The sequence below is a fragment of the Coregonus lavaretus genome (genome assembly GCF_964263955.1).
Source record: "Coregonus lavaretus genome assembly, contig: HAP1_SCAFFOLD_3588, whole genome shotgun sequence".
Classification (NCBI taxonomy): Eukaryota; Metazoa; Chordata; class Actinopteri; order Salmoniformes; family Salmonidae; genus Coregonus; species Coregonus lavaretus.
In genome coordinates, this window is record NW_028165554.1 from 38,350 (window position 1) to 55,179 (window position 16,830).

Genomic DNA, 16,830 nt, shown 5'->3' on the forward strand with positions numbered 1-16,830 from the left:
CTCTCTCTTCTGTGATGTTTAGCAACATATGTTTCTCTGTAAAGGGTCTGGTTCCACATTCACAGAAATAGGTTTATGTAAGGGGAGATTTTTGCACTTCCTTTTCTAGTTAGCCATCCTGTCATCAGCTGTCTATTCAGACCAAAATATGAGTCATCATGTTTCTATCCTTACGTTTCCTCTTCCGTGCCACACTAAGTATGATTTGACATCTGTTTTATAGCTTGATCAGATGTGTCTCCCCTGCTGTGCCCTTTCAGACTAAAGTGGACGGAGAGAAAACAGAGTTTGTCGTTTAGAGCGGGGAGGATGGACAGAGCGGAGATGGATAAAAAGATAGGGTGGTTTGACTTGGCCGTCATCAGAGCAGGAAGTTCTGACTGTGGTTAACCGAGCGGAACAGAGAAGAGGGAGGCTGCTGCTCTACCCTGCCTTATACACCATTCCAGCATGGTGTTCAGACTGTGCAGTCACTGAGACAGGAGAGAAAGAAAGACCTGGAAGAAACAGAAGAGGAAGTAAGGGAAGGACTAACAGAGGAGTCGTACATAGAAAGTAAGTCCAGAAAAAGCTAAGAAGGAGTGACAACGGAGTGTCTGGAGAGACGAGACAGTTAAGAGAGCAGGAGACAGACTAGAACTTAACAGAACATACCAGAAACATTGACTAAAGACTGAAGATCCAGCGTTACTATCCCAAGAGGAGAGCCCTTAAGAGGGCATGTCATGCAGTCTGTGTGACTACGGAGGAGGCTGTCTGGTCCCTGTGATGGTGTCTGCAGGTCCAAGTTCTGAGGATGTTGGCCCTGTGCCTAGGCAGGAGTCTGGCGGTCGGAGGCTGTCCTGGCCGGTCCTGCTGCTGACCCTGGCAGCGGTTACCTCATCGTCTCTCTCAGCCCTATCTCTGTTCCACCTGCTGGCCCTCAGGGCTGAGGTGGAGGGGCTCCGGTCAGAAGTCTTTCGCAGGAGAGAGGAGCAACAAGAGGCCAGGCACGAAGAGGTAAAATGTTTACATGTTCACTACTGATCTGTAGTCTGTAAATAATGTATGATACAGTGAGGGAAAAAAGTATTTGATCCCCTGCTGATTTTGTACGTTTGCCCAATGACAAAGAAATGATCAGTCTATAATTTTAAATGTAGGTTTATTTGAACAATGAGAGACAGAATAACAACAACAAAAATCCAGAAAAACGCATATAAAAAATGTTATAAATTGATTTGCATTTTAATGAGGGAAATAAGTATTTGACCCCTCTGCAAAACATGATTTAGTACTTGGTGGCAAAACCCTTGTTGGCAATCACAGAGGTCAGACGTTTCTTGTAGTTGAACACCAGGTTTGCACACATCTCAGGAGGGATTTTCTCCCACTCCTCTTTGCAGATCTTCTCCAAGTCATTAAGGTTTCGAGGCTGACGTTTGGCAACTCGAACCTTCAGCTCCCTCCACAGATTTTCTATGGGATTAAGGTCTGGAGACTGGCAATTGTTTTCTTGGTGACTATGGTCCCAGCTGCCTTGAGATCATTGACAAGATCCTCCCGTGTAGTTCTGGGCTGATTCCTCACCGTTCTACTGATCATTGCAACTCCACGAGGTGAGATCTTGCATGGAGCCCCAGGCCGAGGGAGATTGACAGTTATTTTGTGTTTCTTCCATTTGCGAATAATCGCACCAACTGTTGTTGTTACGCCCCTGAAAAAGGGGTGAAATAATCACGAGAGTGACGCAGTTATGTTTCCTCACTGAAAACTTTAGTATAATCCTTTTACAAAAATACCACATTTTACAGAACAACAGATCTACAGGAACCAGAGTTTTGTAGGGTACAAAGCTTATTCAAGTCACAACAGCATAAACTGTAATTCACTAAAACATATACAAATGTTTCAATATAACTGTCAAACACAAAGTAGCTTTAGCTCAGTAACCCATAACTACATTTATCAACCATGTCAACAAAGTATTCGAAACACATTATACAAATAACCCCAAAATATATTATTAACAGCGCACATGTTCATTCACAATTAACATAAAATGGCAGCTACTCTCAGTACGAAGCTATTCTTCGCTGCAACCAAGCAGGTTTCACTCACACACGCACCTATTACTCCCTTCAACTTAACTTAACTTACTCAAGATGTTACTAACACATACCTTAAACTCTCTTGACATGTTAGCAAGTTATTACATTCAAATTATCTCGTTTTATCAATAACGTACCTGAAAAAGGGGAGAAATAATCACGAGAGTGACGCAGTTATGTTTCCTCACTGAAAACTTTAGTATAATGAGAAAAAAGACTGCGATTTCCCCAGAAAGTTGGGTGGAGACCAGAGCAATCGATCTCAGGCTCATAGATTAAGAGCATTTAGTAGATCACAGATTAACACTTTTACCCTTAAATTAGGCACCACAAAATAAAGTAGTCAATATAACGTTTACAGATTCCTCTTACAATATTTACCCTTTTACACTTGACGGATTTTAACACAATTATGAATTTTATCAATCTCTATGAACTAGTACTGAATGCATGATCTTTTTAACCTTAGATATTTTAAGATCCTTACATACCATGAACTTACTAATACTTTTTAGTGTATAACAGGCTATGAATATGTCCTTTAACCTGTCACATTGTCACCTTCTCACCATGCTGCTTGGTGATAGTCTTGTAGCCCATTCCAGCCTTGTGTAGGTCTACAATCTTGTCCCTGACATCCTTGGAGAGCTCTTTGGTCTTGGCTACGGTAGAGAGTTTGGAATCTGATTGATTGATTGCTTCTGTGGACAGGTGTCTTTTATACAGGTAACAAGCTGAGATTAGGAGCACTCCCTTTAAGAGTGTGCTCCTAATCTCAGCTCGTTACCTGTATAAAAGACACCTGGGAGCCAGAAATCTTTCTGATTGAGAGGGGGTCAAATACTTATTTCCCTCATTAAAATGCAAATCAATTTATAACATTTTTGACATGTGTTTTTCTAGATTTTGTTGTTGTTATTCTGTCTCTCACTGTTCAAATAAACCTACCATTAAAATTATAGACTGATAATTTCTTTGTCAGTGGGCAAACGTACAAAATCAGCAGGGGATCAAATACTTTTTTCCCTCTCTGTATGAGATGGAGTTGTTTCTGATGCATTACCCAGACACTGCAGCAGATGAGCAGCAGCTCCAGAACCAGGAGGAGCAGCTCAGACCCTCCACACCCCCCTGAACCCCAGCCCCCTCCACACACCCCTGACCCCCAGCCCCTTCCACACCCCACTGACCCCCAGACTAGGCTGTCCTTCATCAGGAAGAGGAGTGTGGGCACAGGACCTAAGAACACAGGCAAGACTTCCAATACTATTCTCTGTGACTATTTGTATCTGTTTGACATGTTGAAGGGTGAATTAGCACGTTGTCAATGCTGTGCTGTTTTTAGATTATATGGTGCACAATTGGGCTGTTGCTTTAAAATGTTGAACACTGAACTTCAAACAAGTACACTTTAGTTATTTCTGGCAAGCTGCAACATTTTTGTTCTCACTCTCTCTAGAAATAACTCATCTTGTACACAGTGAGGTTTATTTTTTATGTATTAATATTTTGTAATATTTTTTTGCACCAAAAAAAATAAGTGAAAGACAAAACAGTACAGATAAAAAAACTGGTAAAAACTGTGTTTCCATGTGAGGTTGGAAGCCCAAAAGGGCTGATATGAAAACCACAACACAAAGATAAGTTTAAAAAACGTTTGTTCAATCAGTTGTAATTATAATTGTACATGATATACTCAGTATACAAGAAAACCATGTTTGATTATGTGTGTGTGTGTGTGTGTGTGTGTGTGTGTGTGTGTGTGTGTGTGTGTGTCTGTGTGTGTGTGTGTGTGTGAGAGTGTGAGAGTTGGGCTACATGGAGGGGACTATTGGGTAGTTTGAATCAATGCTAAACTCTCCCTCTGTCCTACCCTCTAGTGTCTCAACCCTGTCTACAGATGCTGGCAGATAGCAACAGGAAAACATTCCAGAAAGGTACTGTAAACCAGGAATTACAATTTTACCAGAAATACTTAAATTGACTTAAGGACATACAGACTGGGACTTGGGCTATGCTAGGTAGTTCGTGTTTGGATCGACTCACGCATGGTTTGTTTGTCGAGGTCGATGGAGTTTTGATTGGTTCATGCATGGTTTGTGTTTCTGGTGTTGTGCAGAGTTTGCGTTGGAGCCTCACACAGGGATCCCCTGGCAGGAGGGGCTTAGGAGAGGCTCCGCCCTGGAGGCAGAGAGTGACAGCATTCTTGTCAGAGAGGAGGGATACTACTTTGTCTACAGCCAGGTGAGCACTGGTCGTCTACAGGAGAGAACTTGGTGTATCATATTAGTGCTAGATCACATGGGATAAAGGTACAGTAGCTCTGAGCTATTACATAGACACAACAGCTCACAATACCTAACTCTCCCCTTCTCTCTCTCCAGGTGTACTACAATAGCTCACAAGTCCAACAACATTCATCTTCTTCTCCTGCACATGTTCTGTATAGGTCATGGCTCTAACTACTCTCTGTCTCGCTCGCTCTCTGTCTGTCTGTGTCTGTCTGTCTGTCTGTCTGTCTGTCTGTCTGTCTGTCTGTCTGTCTGTCTGTGTCTGTCTGTCTCCTCATACAGGTGTACTACATGGACAGGACCTTTGCCATGGGTCATGTGGTGAACAGGAAGAAGAGGAACGTTGTGGGAGATGAAGCTCAGCATGTCACACTGTTCCGCTGTATCCAGAACATGAACCCTGTCTACCCATACAACACCTGCTACACAGGGGGTGAGTGCGTACGTGTGCATGTTTGTGTGTGTTTGCGTACGTCCCTGTACGTATATGAGTGTGTTAACTCTCTTCTCTGTAGGTATAGTGAAGCTGGAGGTCGGGGACAGTGTGGAGCTGTTGATACCTCGCTCTACAGCCAACATTTCTCTGGATGGAGACTCTACTTTCCTGGGGGCCTTTAGACTGGTCTGACCCTGACCAGGGAGGCTGAACCTGGGGGACTAGGGGATACAAACTGGGGGGACTGGAAGTGGTGAGGTGGTGGATACTGGCTGTGGTGAAGAAGAGATAATGGTTTTACATTTAAATGAACTAATGGCTTGTGGGTCTCATAGCTACATCATCTTTTCTACTATGATGCCAACTGCTTTACACTGTGGCTGAGGGATGGACGGACATACAGACTCACAGACTCATGGCCTATGACTGGCTGATGCCTTATGTGACAGCAGTGTCACCCTCTGTCACTGTGTGATCTGAAATGTTTGAGGCTTTTGTTGGCAGGTGGCTCAACGTTCACTCATGTAGACCTCTTTACATATGTTGTTTTGGTCATATACTATGTCAATACACCTGTTGTTTTGGTCATATACAGACATAGTCAATACACATGTTGTTTGGTCATATGCAGACATAGTCAATACACATGTTGTTATGGTCATATACAGTATATATACATTGTCAATACATATGTTGTTTAGGGCTGTGACGATACCAGTATCGCAATATTTTTTCAAACTCTTTGGCCCTTTAATGGTGCTCCACACAGGATTTTTTAAAATAATTTTTGCATTATAATTTCAAAAAATGTCCATAATATATCTGCAGTAATAGTGGAATGATAGTGTTTCACAGTATTACTTACCTGCCAATGTTGTGATTGGCTGTGATATTCGCCCATTGATTTCTCCCGCCAGAGCCGCATCTGTTGTCAAAATGTGAAAGCTGTTCTGACTTTGTGGCTGTGTTAACTAGTGGAAATCGCTCTGTCATTTCCTGGTTGCTAGAATGCTACACTGTTCGCTGAATTTCAGTTTATGTGAGAAAACAAGCACTGAATAGGGTTGGGAATCATTGTACCATCTATACTGAACAAAAATAGAAATGCAACATGCAACAATTTCAAGATTTTACTGAGTTACAGTTCATATAAGGAAATGTGTCAATTGAAATGAATTCATTAGGCCCTAATCTATGGATTTCACATGACTGGGCAGGGGTACAGCCATGGGTGGACCTATGAGGGCATAGGCCCACACACTTGGGAGCCAAGCCCACCCACTGGGAAGTCAGGCCCAGCCAATCAGAATTAGTTTTTCCTCACTAAAAGGCTTTATTACAGACAGAAATGCTCCTCAGTTTCATCAGCTGTCCAGGTGGCTAGTCTCAGACGATCCCGCAGGTGAAGAAGCAGGATGTGGTCCTCGGCTGGCGTGATTACACGTGGTCTGCAGTTTTTAGTCCAGTTGGACGTACTGCCAAATTCTCTAAAATGTCATTGGAGGCATCTTATGGTAGAGAAATGAACATTCAATTCTCCGGCAACAGCTCTGGTGGACATTCTTGCAGTCAGCATGCCAATTGCACGCTCCCTCAAAACTTAAGACATCTGTGGCATTGTGTTCTGTGACAAAACTGCACATTTTAGTGGCCTTTTATTGTCCCCAGCACAAGGTGCACCTGTGTAATGATCATGCTGTTTAATCAGCTTCTTGATATGCCACACCCGTCAGGTGGATGGATTATCTTGGCAAAGGATACATGCTCACTAACAGGGATGTAAACAAATTTGTGCACACAATTTGAGAGAAATAAGCTTTTTGTGCATATGGAACATTTCTGGGATCTTTTATTTCAGCTCATGAAACATGGGACCAACATTTTACATGTAGCGTTTATATTTTATATTTATATATATTGGTGACATTCATTTGTAACTATCCACTGTACACATGAATTGCAGCAAAGTTGGTTCCTGTTTCAGTCACGTCTTTGGTCATGTTTGCTTGGGTCAAACAAAAACACCCTAATGATTGGTTAACAAGAAAGCCTCCCACAATGCAGGCGATGGCTGCAAGATGAAGTTGGTGAAGAGCAACTGCAGAAACTTGCAGTCGACTGCAGTCAAAACTTCATTACCTTTGATCACATTTTTGTCATGTTCATGCAGTCGACATATAGGGTCATGTGGGACAATTTTTATCCTCATAATGCAGGACACTTTAAAAGGTGGTGACGACTTGACAAAAATGATTTGCTCGAATGCGCCCAATCACTATGGCTGGTGGTGCTGATAGGGATGTCATCCCTTCCTGAGAGGGGGTTAGTTGTAGCCTACCACTTGTAACCAACAGAGGGAAACCTTCCCACAGGAAACTACAGTGAAATACATTATGGTACACTGGTGCTTCTCTTCCTCGACACATTGAGGCAGCCAGAAAGCAGGTCTGTATCCATATTTTTTACTGGAAATCACTAACACAACACTTCCAAAAGTAGTGCTGTATGTACTGTGGATAGTTGGAGTAAAACAAATGGACACATGCACACACTAGAATGGACATGACTGGACATGTACCTGCACTATATTGTGATGAGGTGCAAAGGACAAACAGAGTCACTACAGAGAGCAATACTAATGGCGTCTTTTTGTAGGCACTAACGGAGGCTTATATCGGCATGGCTCGTTGGCCAAAGCCTATGGGGAAATGCCTGTTTTTTGGGGGATAAACGTCGAAAATAAGGTATGAATTTTGAAGCATTTATGTAATCAAAATAAGAACACAAAGCACATAAAGGCTTCATAATAAACGTGATGTTTACTGACTGATATAATCTCATAGAACAAAAAGTATAAGATCTCCTAAGCCTGGGTTAACCTCTGACCTTATTTTTGGCATTTATCTCCAAACCCCATTCTTTCCCCATTCATTTCACCCATAGGAATGGCTGAACGATTTTTAGGAGAACAAACTGGCAAGCTCTATTGTGCGTAGAGCTTCCTATTGTTTGATTCTGATTATTTCAAATGGGAAACTCAGACCTCATCTTTCTACAAGTTTCCAAGTAGGAAATCTTGGCGTTTCAGAGTTCTAAGTTGTCTTGAACTCGGCAATAACCATGAATGTAGAGGTAGATTTGGGAGAGTATGCTATCACACTACAAAAACCATTTCCTCAACTGCAATGACAGGACACGGATGAAGAGATAACCCTTGAAAATAGCTATCAGATCAATATAGAGAAGGACTGGGGCAAGGTTATACGCTCTAGATCAGGGATGGGAGCCGTAGGCCCCCCTTTTGTTGGCCCACGGACCAAATATTTTTATATTTTTTGGAACTCAATCGGGGTCTCAACTTACTGTTGAGAGTTAGAATAATAGAATACACAAGATGCAATTCCGAAAATTTGGTTGTGCATCAGCAGTCACTCAATTAGCCCATGTCAGCAAAAACATTTTAGATTGGTAAATTAGTCTAGGTGGATCATTTGTCCAGATCTGCAATAGGCTAACTAGCAATCATACCACACATAAAATCATTCAAAGCTGCATACATTTTTTATTTGAATCCACAAGAACAAATAGGAATAGCTGATAAGCAGCGGAGAGGCCAGGTGCGTCATTGCGCATGAAAGGACATTGAAGACATGAGACATGCAGCTCAAAAAGCTCATTTGAATAACGGTGCAAAAGCCCTGTGATTTGAATGTTTTGTTCCATTTGGATAAGTTGTGGGTCTACTCTGGACAGTTTATAAGGTCTAGAAAGGCACAGTAGAATGCCAGTCTGGCTGTATTTTTACTTCTGATACTGAGATGCGCTGTCTGGTGTAGATCATCATTCTCTCAAGTCATCCTATGATAATGTGGAGGGGGGGTTCTACTAAGCTATATGGAACAGTTTTAAGAAGATCATATCTAAATTAATTTTAAGACCCATTGTAGTATCAAACAGTTATTTGATGAACATTTTGCCTTACTGCTATTAACCCATACAAACACATTGAATAACGTATTCACTACATGGAACAACAGATAGTCCCCCAAAAATATAAAGGAAGTTTGTTCTGAAGTGTCTGTCCTATATCTGAGAGATATAAGAAAGATCAGGAAACATATATATATATATATATATATATATATATATATATATATATATATATATATATATATATATATATGTGTATATATATATATATACAGTGGGGAAAAAAAGTATTTAGTCAGCCACCAATTGTGCAAGTTCTCCCACTTAAAAAGATGAGAGAGGCCTGTAATTTTCATCATAGGTACACGTCAACTATGACAGACAAATTGAGAAAAAAATTAAGAAAATCACATTGTAGGATTTTTAATGAATTTATTTGCAAATTATGGTGGAAAATAAGTATTTGGTCAATAACAAAAGTTTCTCAATACTTTGTTATATACCCTTTGTTGGCAATGACACAGGTCAAACGTGTTCTGTAAGTCTTCACAAGGTTTTCACACACTGTTGCTGGTATTTTGGCCCATTCCTCCATGCAGATCTCCTCTAGAGCAGTGATGTTTTGGGGCTGTCGCTGGGCAACATGGACTTTCAACTCCCTCCAAAGATTTTCTATGGGGTTGAGATCTGGAGACTGGCTAGGCCACTCCAGGACCTTGAAATGCTTCTTACGAAGCCACTCCTTCGTTGCCCGGGCGGTGTGTTTGGGATCATTGTCATGCTGAAAGACCCAGCCACGTTTAATCTTCAATGCCCTTGCTGATAGAAGGAGGTTTTCCCTCAAAATCTCATGATACATGGCCCCATTCATTCTTTCCTTTACACGGATCAGTCGTCCTGGTCCCTTTGCAGAAAAACAGCCCCAAAGCATGATGTTTCCACCCCCATGCTTCACAGTAGGTATGGTGTTCTTTGGATGCAACTCAGCATTCTTTGTCCTCCAAACACGACGAGTTGAGTTTTTACCAAAAAGTTCTATTTTGGTTTCATCTGACCATATGACATTCTCCCAATCCTCTTCTGGATCATCCAAATGCACTCTAGCAAACTTCAGACGGGCCTGGACATGTACTGGCTTAAGCAGGGGGACACGTCTGGCACTGCAGGATTTGAGTCCCTGGCGGCGTAGTGTGTTACTGATGGTAGGCTTTGTTACTTTGGTCCCAGCTCTCTGCAGGTCATTCACTAGGTCCCCCCGTGTGGTTCTGGGATTTTTGCTCACCGTTCTTGTGATCATTTTGACCCCACGGGGTGAGATCTTGCGTGGAGCCCCAGATCGAGGGAGATTATCAGTGGTCTTGTATGTCTTCCATTTCCTAATAATTGCTCCCACAGTTGATTTCTTCAAACCAAGCTGCTTACCTATTGCAGATGCAGTCTTCCCTGCCTGGTGCAGGTCTACAATTTTGTTTCTGGTGTCCTTTGACAGCTCTTTGGTCTTGGCCATAGTGGAGTTTGGAGTGTGACTGTTTGAGGTTGTGGACAGGTGTCTTTTATACGGATAACAAGTTCAAACAGGTGCCATTAATATAGGTAACGAGTGGAGGACAGAGGAGCCTCTTCAATAAGAAGTTACAGGTCTGTGAGAGCCAGAAATCTTGCTTGTTTGTAGGTGACCAAATACTCATTTTCCACCATAATTTGCAAATAAATTCATTAAAAATCCTACAATGTGATTTTCTGGAGAAAATAAATCTTGATTTGTCTGTCATAGTTGACGTGTACCTATGATGAAAATTACAGGCCTCTCATATTTTTAAGTGGGAGAACTTGCACAATTGGTGGCTGACTAAATAATTTTTTTCCCCACTGTATATATATATATATATATATAGGCCGTCATTGTAAATAGGAATTTGTTCTTAGCTGACTTGCCTAGTTAAATAAAGGAAAATAAAATATATATATACATATACAGTTGAAGTCGGAAGTTTACATACACCTTAGCCAAATACATTTAAACTCTGTTTTTCACAATCCCTGACATTTAATCCTAGGAAGAATTCCCTGTCTTAGGTCAATTAGAATCACCACTTTATTTTAAGAATGTGAAATGTCAGAATAATAGTAGAGAGAATGATTTATTTCAGCTTTTATTTATTTCATCACATTCTCAGTGGGTCAGAAGTTTACATACACTCAATTAGTATTTGGTAGCATTGCCTTTCACTTTTTTAACTTGGGTCAAACGTTTCTGGTAGCCTTCCACAAGCTTCCCACAATAAGTTGGTTGAATTTTGGCCCATTCCTCCTGGGAGCTGGTGTAACTGAGTCAGGTTTGTAGGCCTCGCTCGCACACGCTTTTTAAGTTCTGCCCACAAATTTTCTATAGGATTGAGGTCAGTGCTTTGTGATGTCCACTCCAATACCTCGACTTTGTTGTCCTTGGGGTCGTCCATTTGGAAGACCCATTTGCGACCAAGCTTTAACTTCCTGACTGATGTCTTGAGATGTTGCTTCAATATATCCACATAATTCTCCTTCCTCATGATGCCATCTATTTTGTGAAGTGCACCAGTCCTCCTGCAGCCAAGCACCCCCACAGCATGATACTGCCACCCCCCGTGCTTCATGGTTGGTATGGTGTTCTTCGGCTTGCAAGACCCCCCTTTTACCTCCAAACATAACGATGGTCATTATGGCCAAACAGTTATATTTTTATTTCATCAGAACAGAGGACATTTTACCAAAAAGTACGATCTTTGTCCTCATGTGCAGTTGCAAACCGTAGTCTGGCTTTTTTATGGCGGTTTTGGAGCAGTGGCTTCTTCCTTGCTGAGCGACCTTTCAAGTTATGCCGATTAAGGACTTGTTTTACTGTGGATATATATACTTTTGTACCTGTTTCCTTCAGCATCTTCACAAGGTCCTTTGCTGTTGTTCTGGGATTGATTTGCACTTTTGGCACCAAAGTACGTTCATCTCTAGGAGACATAACGCTTCTCCTTCCTGAGCGGTATGACGGCTGCATGGTCCCATGGTGTTTATACTTGCGTACTATTGTTTGTACAGATGAACGTGGTACTTTCAGGTGTTTGGAAATTGCTCCCAAGGATGAACCAGACTTGTGGAGGTCTACAATTTTTTTTCTGAGGTCTTGGCTGATTTCTTTGGATTTTCCCATGATGCCAAGCAAAGAGGCACTGAGTTTGAAGGTAGGCCTTGAAATATATCCACAGGTACACCTCCAATTGACTCAAATGATGTCAATTAGTCTATCAGAAGCTTCTAAAGCCATGACATCATTTTCTGGAATTTCCCAAGCTGTTTAAAGGCACAGTCAACTTAGTGTATGTAAACTTCTGACCCACTGGAATTGTGATACAGTGAATTATAAGTGAAATAATCTGTCTGTAAACAATTGTTGGAAAAATTACTTGTGTCATGTACAAAGTAGATGTCCTAACCAACTTGCCAAAACTAGAGCTTGTTAACAAGAAATTTGTGGAGTGGTCGAAAAACAAGTTTTAATGACTCCAAACTAAGTGTATGTAAACTTACGACTTCAACTGTGTATATATATATAAATGTATATATACACTACCGTTGAAAAGTTTGGGGTCACTTAGACATTTCAGTGTTTTCGAAAGAATTTTTTTTTTTTTGTCCATTAAAATAACATCACATTTATCAGAAATACAGTGTAAACATTGTTAATGTTGTAAATGGCTATTGTAGCTGGAAATGGCTAATTTTTTATGGAATATCTACATAGGCGTACAGAGGCCCATTATAATCAACCATCAGTCCAGTGTTTCAATGGCACATTGTGTTTGCTAATCCAAGTTTATCATTTTAAAAGGTTAATTGATCATTAGAAAACCATTTTGCAATAGAGGGATCATAATAGTTTTTAGTCTAAACCGTTCGGATGCTACAGACAATTTTGTGAGAAGACTGATTTTCGGGATGTCTCATGGTCTGACTGGTATTGGCACACACGCTCTAGCTAACCACTTGCAGATACAGTGGGTGTATTGCCTATATGATGAAATTATCATGCGAGATCATTTCATTTGTCAAACGGCAGCCAAACATCGATCATCATGTCACCAGAATATGACCCTCTGTATTTATTAAAAGGAGCATCAAGCTCATCACTGTGCACTTTCACCACCCTGTGAAGCTCATAATTATTATTATCTGTAGCCTAATAAACTACATGCTTTCCCATGATGTTGTGAAATTTTTTATCTGGCATGTACTTTACTGGTATAAAAAGGTTGGATGGAAACCTGATTAAAACCCCCTAGAGTCGAAATCCGCGCACCCGCGGAAATGTAATTAGCATAGTACAAAAATCACCCAAAATAAAGCATGCGCACTAGACCCGAGCTGGTTTTCCCCGGCTAAACTAGCTGGCTAAACTAGCTGGCTAGCTGAACTATGCTAGTTTTCGTCCTCATTGCCAAACTTCATAAATACTGCACCCTCAACTTCAAAACTCCTTTGCTAGTTATACAATCATGTAACTAAGAAATTATCTGGAAAGATTCTTGAAAATGATGTATTGTTTTGTTGAATAATCATGACTGGTTCAATATATCTGACGTAAGACGACGGTGGCAAAAGGATATCATTGCTACTTAACGCAGATTTAAGTTAAGTTTTGAGATCCACCGTCGTCATTGGCGTAGGGTTAGCTGGATGTTTCTGACTGGTCTTGGAACTGTGAGAACGGGTAGCCTCTCCCCGCTTGGCTCGATGGGATAGGTAGTGATTTTGCCAACCCAGCCAGATATGTACACAGTCTTGTGTATAAGAATTTCACTGTACCCTGTGATTACATCTGCGACTGTCACGACTCCCTCCGAAGCTGCCACCTCTCCTTGTTTGGGCAGGCTTCGGCGTTCGTCGTCACTGGCCTTCCAGCCACTGCCGTTCCGCATCTCATCATTCCATTTGTTTTGTCTTGTTTATTACACACACCTGGTTCATAGCCCCTCATCAGTATCTGTATAAGTGTTCCCTCTGCCCATTGTCTTTGTGTGTGATTGTTTATTGTGGAGGATAGTGAAGCTCGGTGGAGCTCCGTGTATTTTGTATCGCCGGGATATTTCCCAGTGTGCCGTGTATTTTCCAGTGCGCCTGTTTTGCGCACTAGAGTGTTTTGACGCATTTCTGCGTAACTCTGTAATCGCGAAATAAAGCCTATTTTTCTGTGATTTACCCTCCTGCACCTGACTCCTTCGACATCACCTCATCACAGAATCACACACCAGACATTTTAAATTTTACGTCATTTAGCAGACGCTCTTATCCAGAGCGACTTACAGTTAGTGCATTCATTATTCTTTTTTATTTTCAGTCAGCAGGAGAGGAGTACATGCCTGGAGTCGTGGCACGGGTCCGGGACCATTCGACGAAGCTACCCAGCTTGGGAGAAGCGATGGATCGGGTTCTCCAGGTCATCCAACGCCTGAGGAGTATAGGACCTGATCTTTCGGGACCAGCTGAGTGACTGGATCCAGCCACCCACACCCCAGCACCCAGAGGGATCCATATATCCCGACCACAGGATTTGACGGGACAGCTGCCCTCTGCCAGGGATTCCTCCTACAACTGGAGTTATACTATTCGAACATCAGCCCGGCTCCATTGGAGTGGGAGAAGGTGTCCGCCCTCATTTACTGCCTCTCGGGGAAAGCCCGGGAGTGGGCCAACGCGGTCTGGAGTGAAGGAGCAGCCGCGTTGGACAACTAAGGGGAGTTCGCTCGCCTCTTTTGGGCTGTCTTCAATCACCACTTCCGGTGCCATCTACGAGAGGACGTCCGAAGGGAGCTAGCCTGCCGGGACACCATGTTGTCCTTCAACCAACTGGTGGACATGGCCATCCGGTTGGACAACCTGCTGGCTGCTAGAGGACGTCCTGGAAGGGGCCTGCCCGAACACACACACGCGTTCAGAGCCCACCTCCACCTTCCTGATTACACAGTAGTTCCCCAGTGTAAGGTGCTGGTCAATTCAGGCGCAGCTGGGAACTTTATGGACAGGTCATTTGCACATAGTCTAGGCATTACATTGGTTCCCCTATCCATTCCACTCCCCATCAGAGCACTTGACAGTCGACCATTAGGGTCCAGGTTCGTTAGGGAAGTTACAGCACCAGTCACTATGGTTACGCACGAGACCCATAGAGAGCAAGTCACCTTTTTTATTATTGAGTCTCCTGATTTCCCTGTTGTGTTAGGTCTTCCCTGGTTAGCACAACACAACCCCACCTTTTCATGGCCGCGGAGGGTTCTCACTGGGTGTCTAGGTGTTTCCATTGGTGCAACCACGGTGGAAAGTCCAGACACTACCTCCACCATGCGCATTCCCCCTGAATTCCTCGATATGGCGCACGCGTTTTCCAAAACGCAGGCGACCAAATTACCACCTCATCGGGCGGGGGACTGCATGATAAACCTCATGTGTATCCCCTGTCGCAGGCTGAAACGGAGGCGATGGAGACATACACTACCGTTCAAAGGTTTGAGGTCACTTAGAAATGTCCTTGTTTTCAAAAGAAAAGCAATTTTTTTGTCCATTAAAATAACATAAAATTGATCAGAAATACAGTGTAGACATTGTTAATGTTGTAAATGGCTATTGTAGCTGGAAACGGCAGATTTTTTATGGAATATCTACATAGGCGTACAGAGACCCATTATAATCAACCATCAGTCCTGTGTTCCAATGGCACGTTGTGTTTACTAATCCAAGTTTATCATTTGAAAAGGCAAATTGATCATTTGAAAACCCTTTTGCAATTATGTTAGCACAGCTGAAAACTGTTGTGCTGATTAAAGAAGCAATAAAACTGGCCTTCTTGAGACTAGTTGAGTATCTGGAGCATCAGCAATTGTGGGTTGGATTACAGGCTCAAAATGGCCAGAAACAAAGAACGTTCTTCTGAAACTCGTCAGTCTATTCTTGTTCTGAGAAATTAAGGTTATTCCATGTGAGAAATTGGCAAGAAACTGAAGATCTCGTACAACGCTGTTTACTACTCCCTTCACAGAACAGCGCAAACTGGCTCTAACCAGAATAGAAAGAGGAGTGGGAGGCCCCGTGCACAACTGAACAAGAGGACAAATACATTAGAGTGTCTAGTTTGAGAAACAGACGCCTCACAGGTCCTCAACTGGCAGCTTCATTAAATAGTACCCGCAAAACACCAGTCTCAACATCAACAGTGAAGAGGCGACTCCAGGATGCTGACCTTCTAGGCAGAGTTGCAAAGAAAAAGCCATATCTCAGACTGGCCAATAAAAAGAAAAGATTAAGATGTGCAAAAGAACACAGAGGAAGATTGGAAAAAAGTGTTATGGACAGACGAATCGAAGTTTGAGGTGTTCGGATCACAAAGAAGAACATTTGTGAGACGCAGACCAAATGAAAAGATGCTGGAGGAGTGCTTGATGCCATCTGTCAAGCATGGTGGAGGCAATGTAATGATCTGGGGGTGCTTTGGTGGTGGTAAAGTGGGAGATTTGTACAGGGTAAAAGGGATCTTGAAGAAGGAAGGCTATCACTCCATTTTGCAACGCCATGCCATACCCGGTGGTCGGCGCTTGATTGGAGCCAATTTCCTCCTACAACAGGACAATGACCCAAAGCACAGCTCCAAACTATGCAAGAACTATTTAGGGAAGAAGCAGTCAGCTGGTATTCTGTATATAATGGAGTGGCCAGCACAGTCACCGGATCTCAACCCTATTGAGGTTGGTAGGTAAGAAGTGCCCATCATGCCAATCCAACTTGTTGGAGGTGCTTCTGGAAGCATGGGGTGAAATCTCTTCAGATTACCTCAACAAATTGACAACTAGAATGCCCAAGGTCTGCAAGGCTGTAATTGCTGCAAATGGAGGATTCTTTGACAAAAGCAAAGTTTGAAGGACAATTATTATTTCAATTAAAAATCATTATTTCTAACCTTGTCAAAGATTACATTTCCTATTCATTTTGCTATATTTCCTATTCAAACTCATTTAATGTATGTTTTCATGGAAAACAAGGACATTTCTAAGTGGCCCCAAAC

At 42.2% G+C, this 16,830-nt stretch overlaps 1 protein-coding gene across 1 annotated transcript; it reads left to right on the top strand.

Moving 5' to 3' along the window:
- The first annotated feature begins 442 nt into the window (after positions 1-442).
- Positions 443-5,653, top strand: LOC311115732 (tumor necrosis factor ligand superfamily member 13B-like). The gene is made up of 6 exons (XM_084190881.1): positions 443-999; positions 3,158-3,341; positions 3,971-4,027; positions 4,210-4,334; positions 4,664-4,814; positions 4,897-5,653. Exons 1-6 carry the CDS (start codon positions 721-723, stop codon positions 5,007-5,009), a joined length of 909 nt encoding a protein of 302 aa, XP_084047007.1. The 5' UTR covers positions 443-720; the 3' UTR covers positions 5,010-5,653.
- Positions 5,654-16,830: the final 11,177 nt, after the last annotated feature.

Coding starts and splice junctions, on each gene's coding strand:
- LOC311115732 (XM_084190881.1), top strand. CDS start 721: ATGTCATGCAGTCTGTGTGACTACGGAGGAGGCTGTCTGGTCCCTGTG. Junction 3,342..3,970: donor CACAGGACCTAAGAACACAG/GCAAGACTTCCA, acceptor CCTACCCTCTAG/TGTCTCAACCCTGTCTACAG. Junction 4,815..4,896: donor CAACACCTGCTACACAGGGG/GTGAGTGCGTAC, acceptor TCTTCTCTGTAG/GTATAGTGAAGCTGGAGGTC.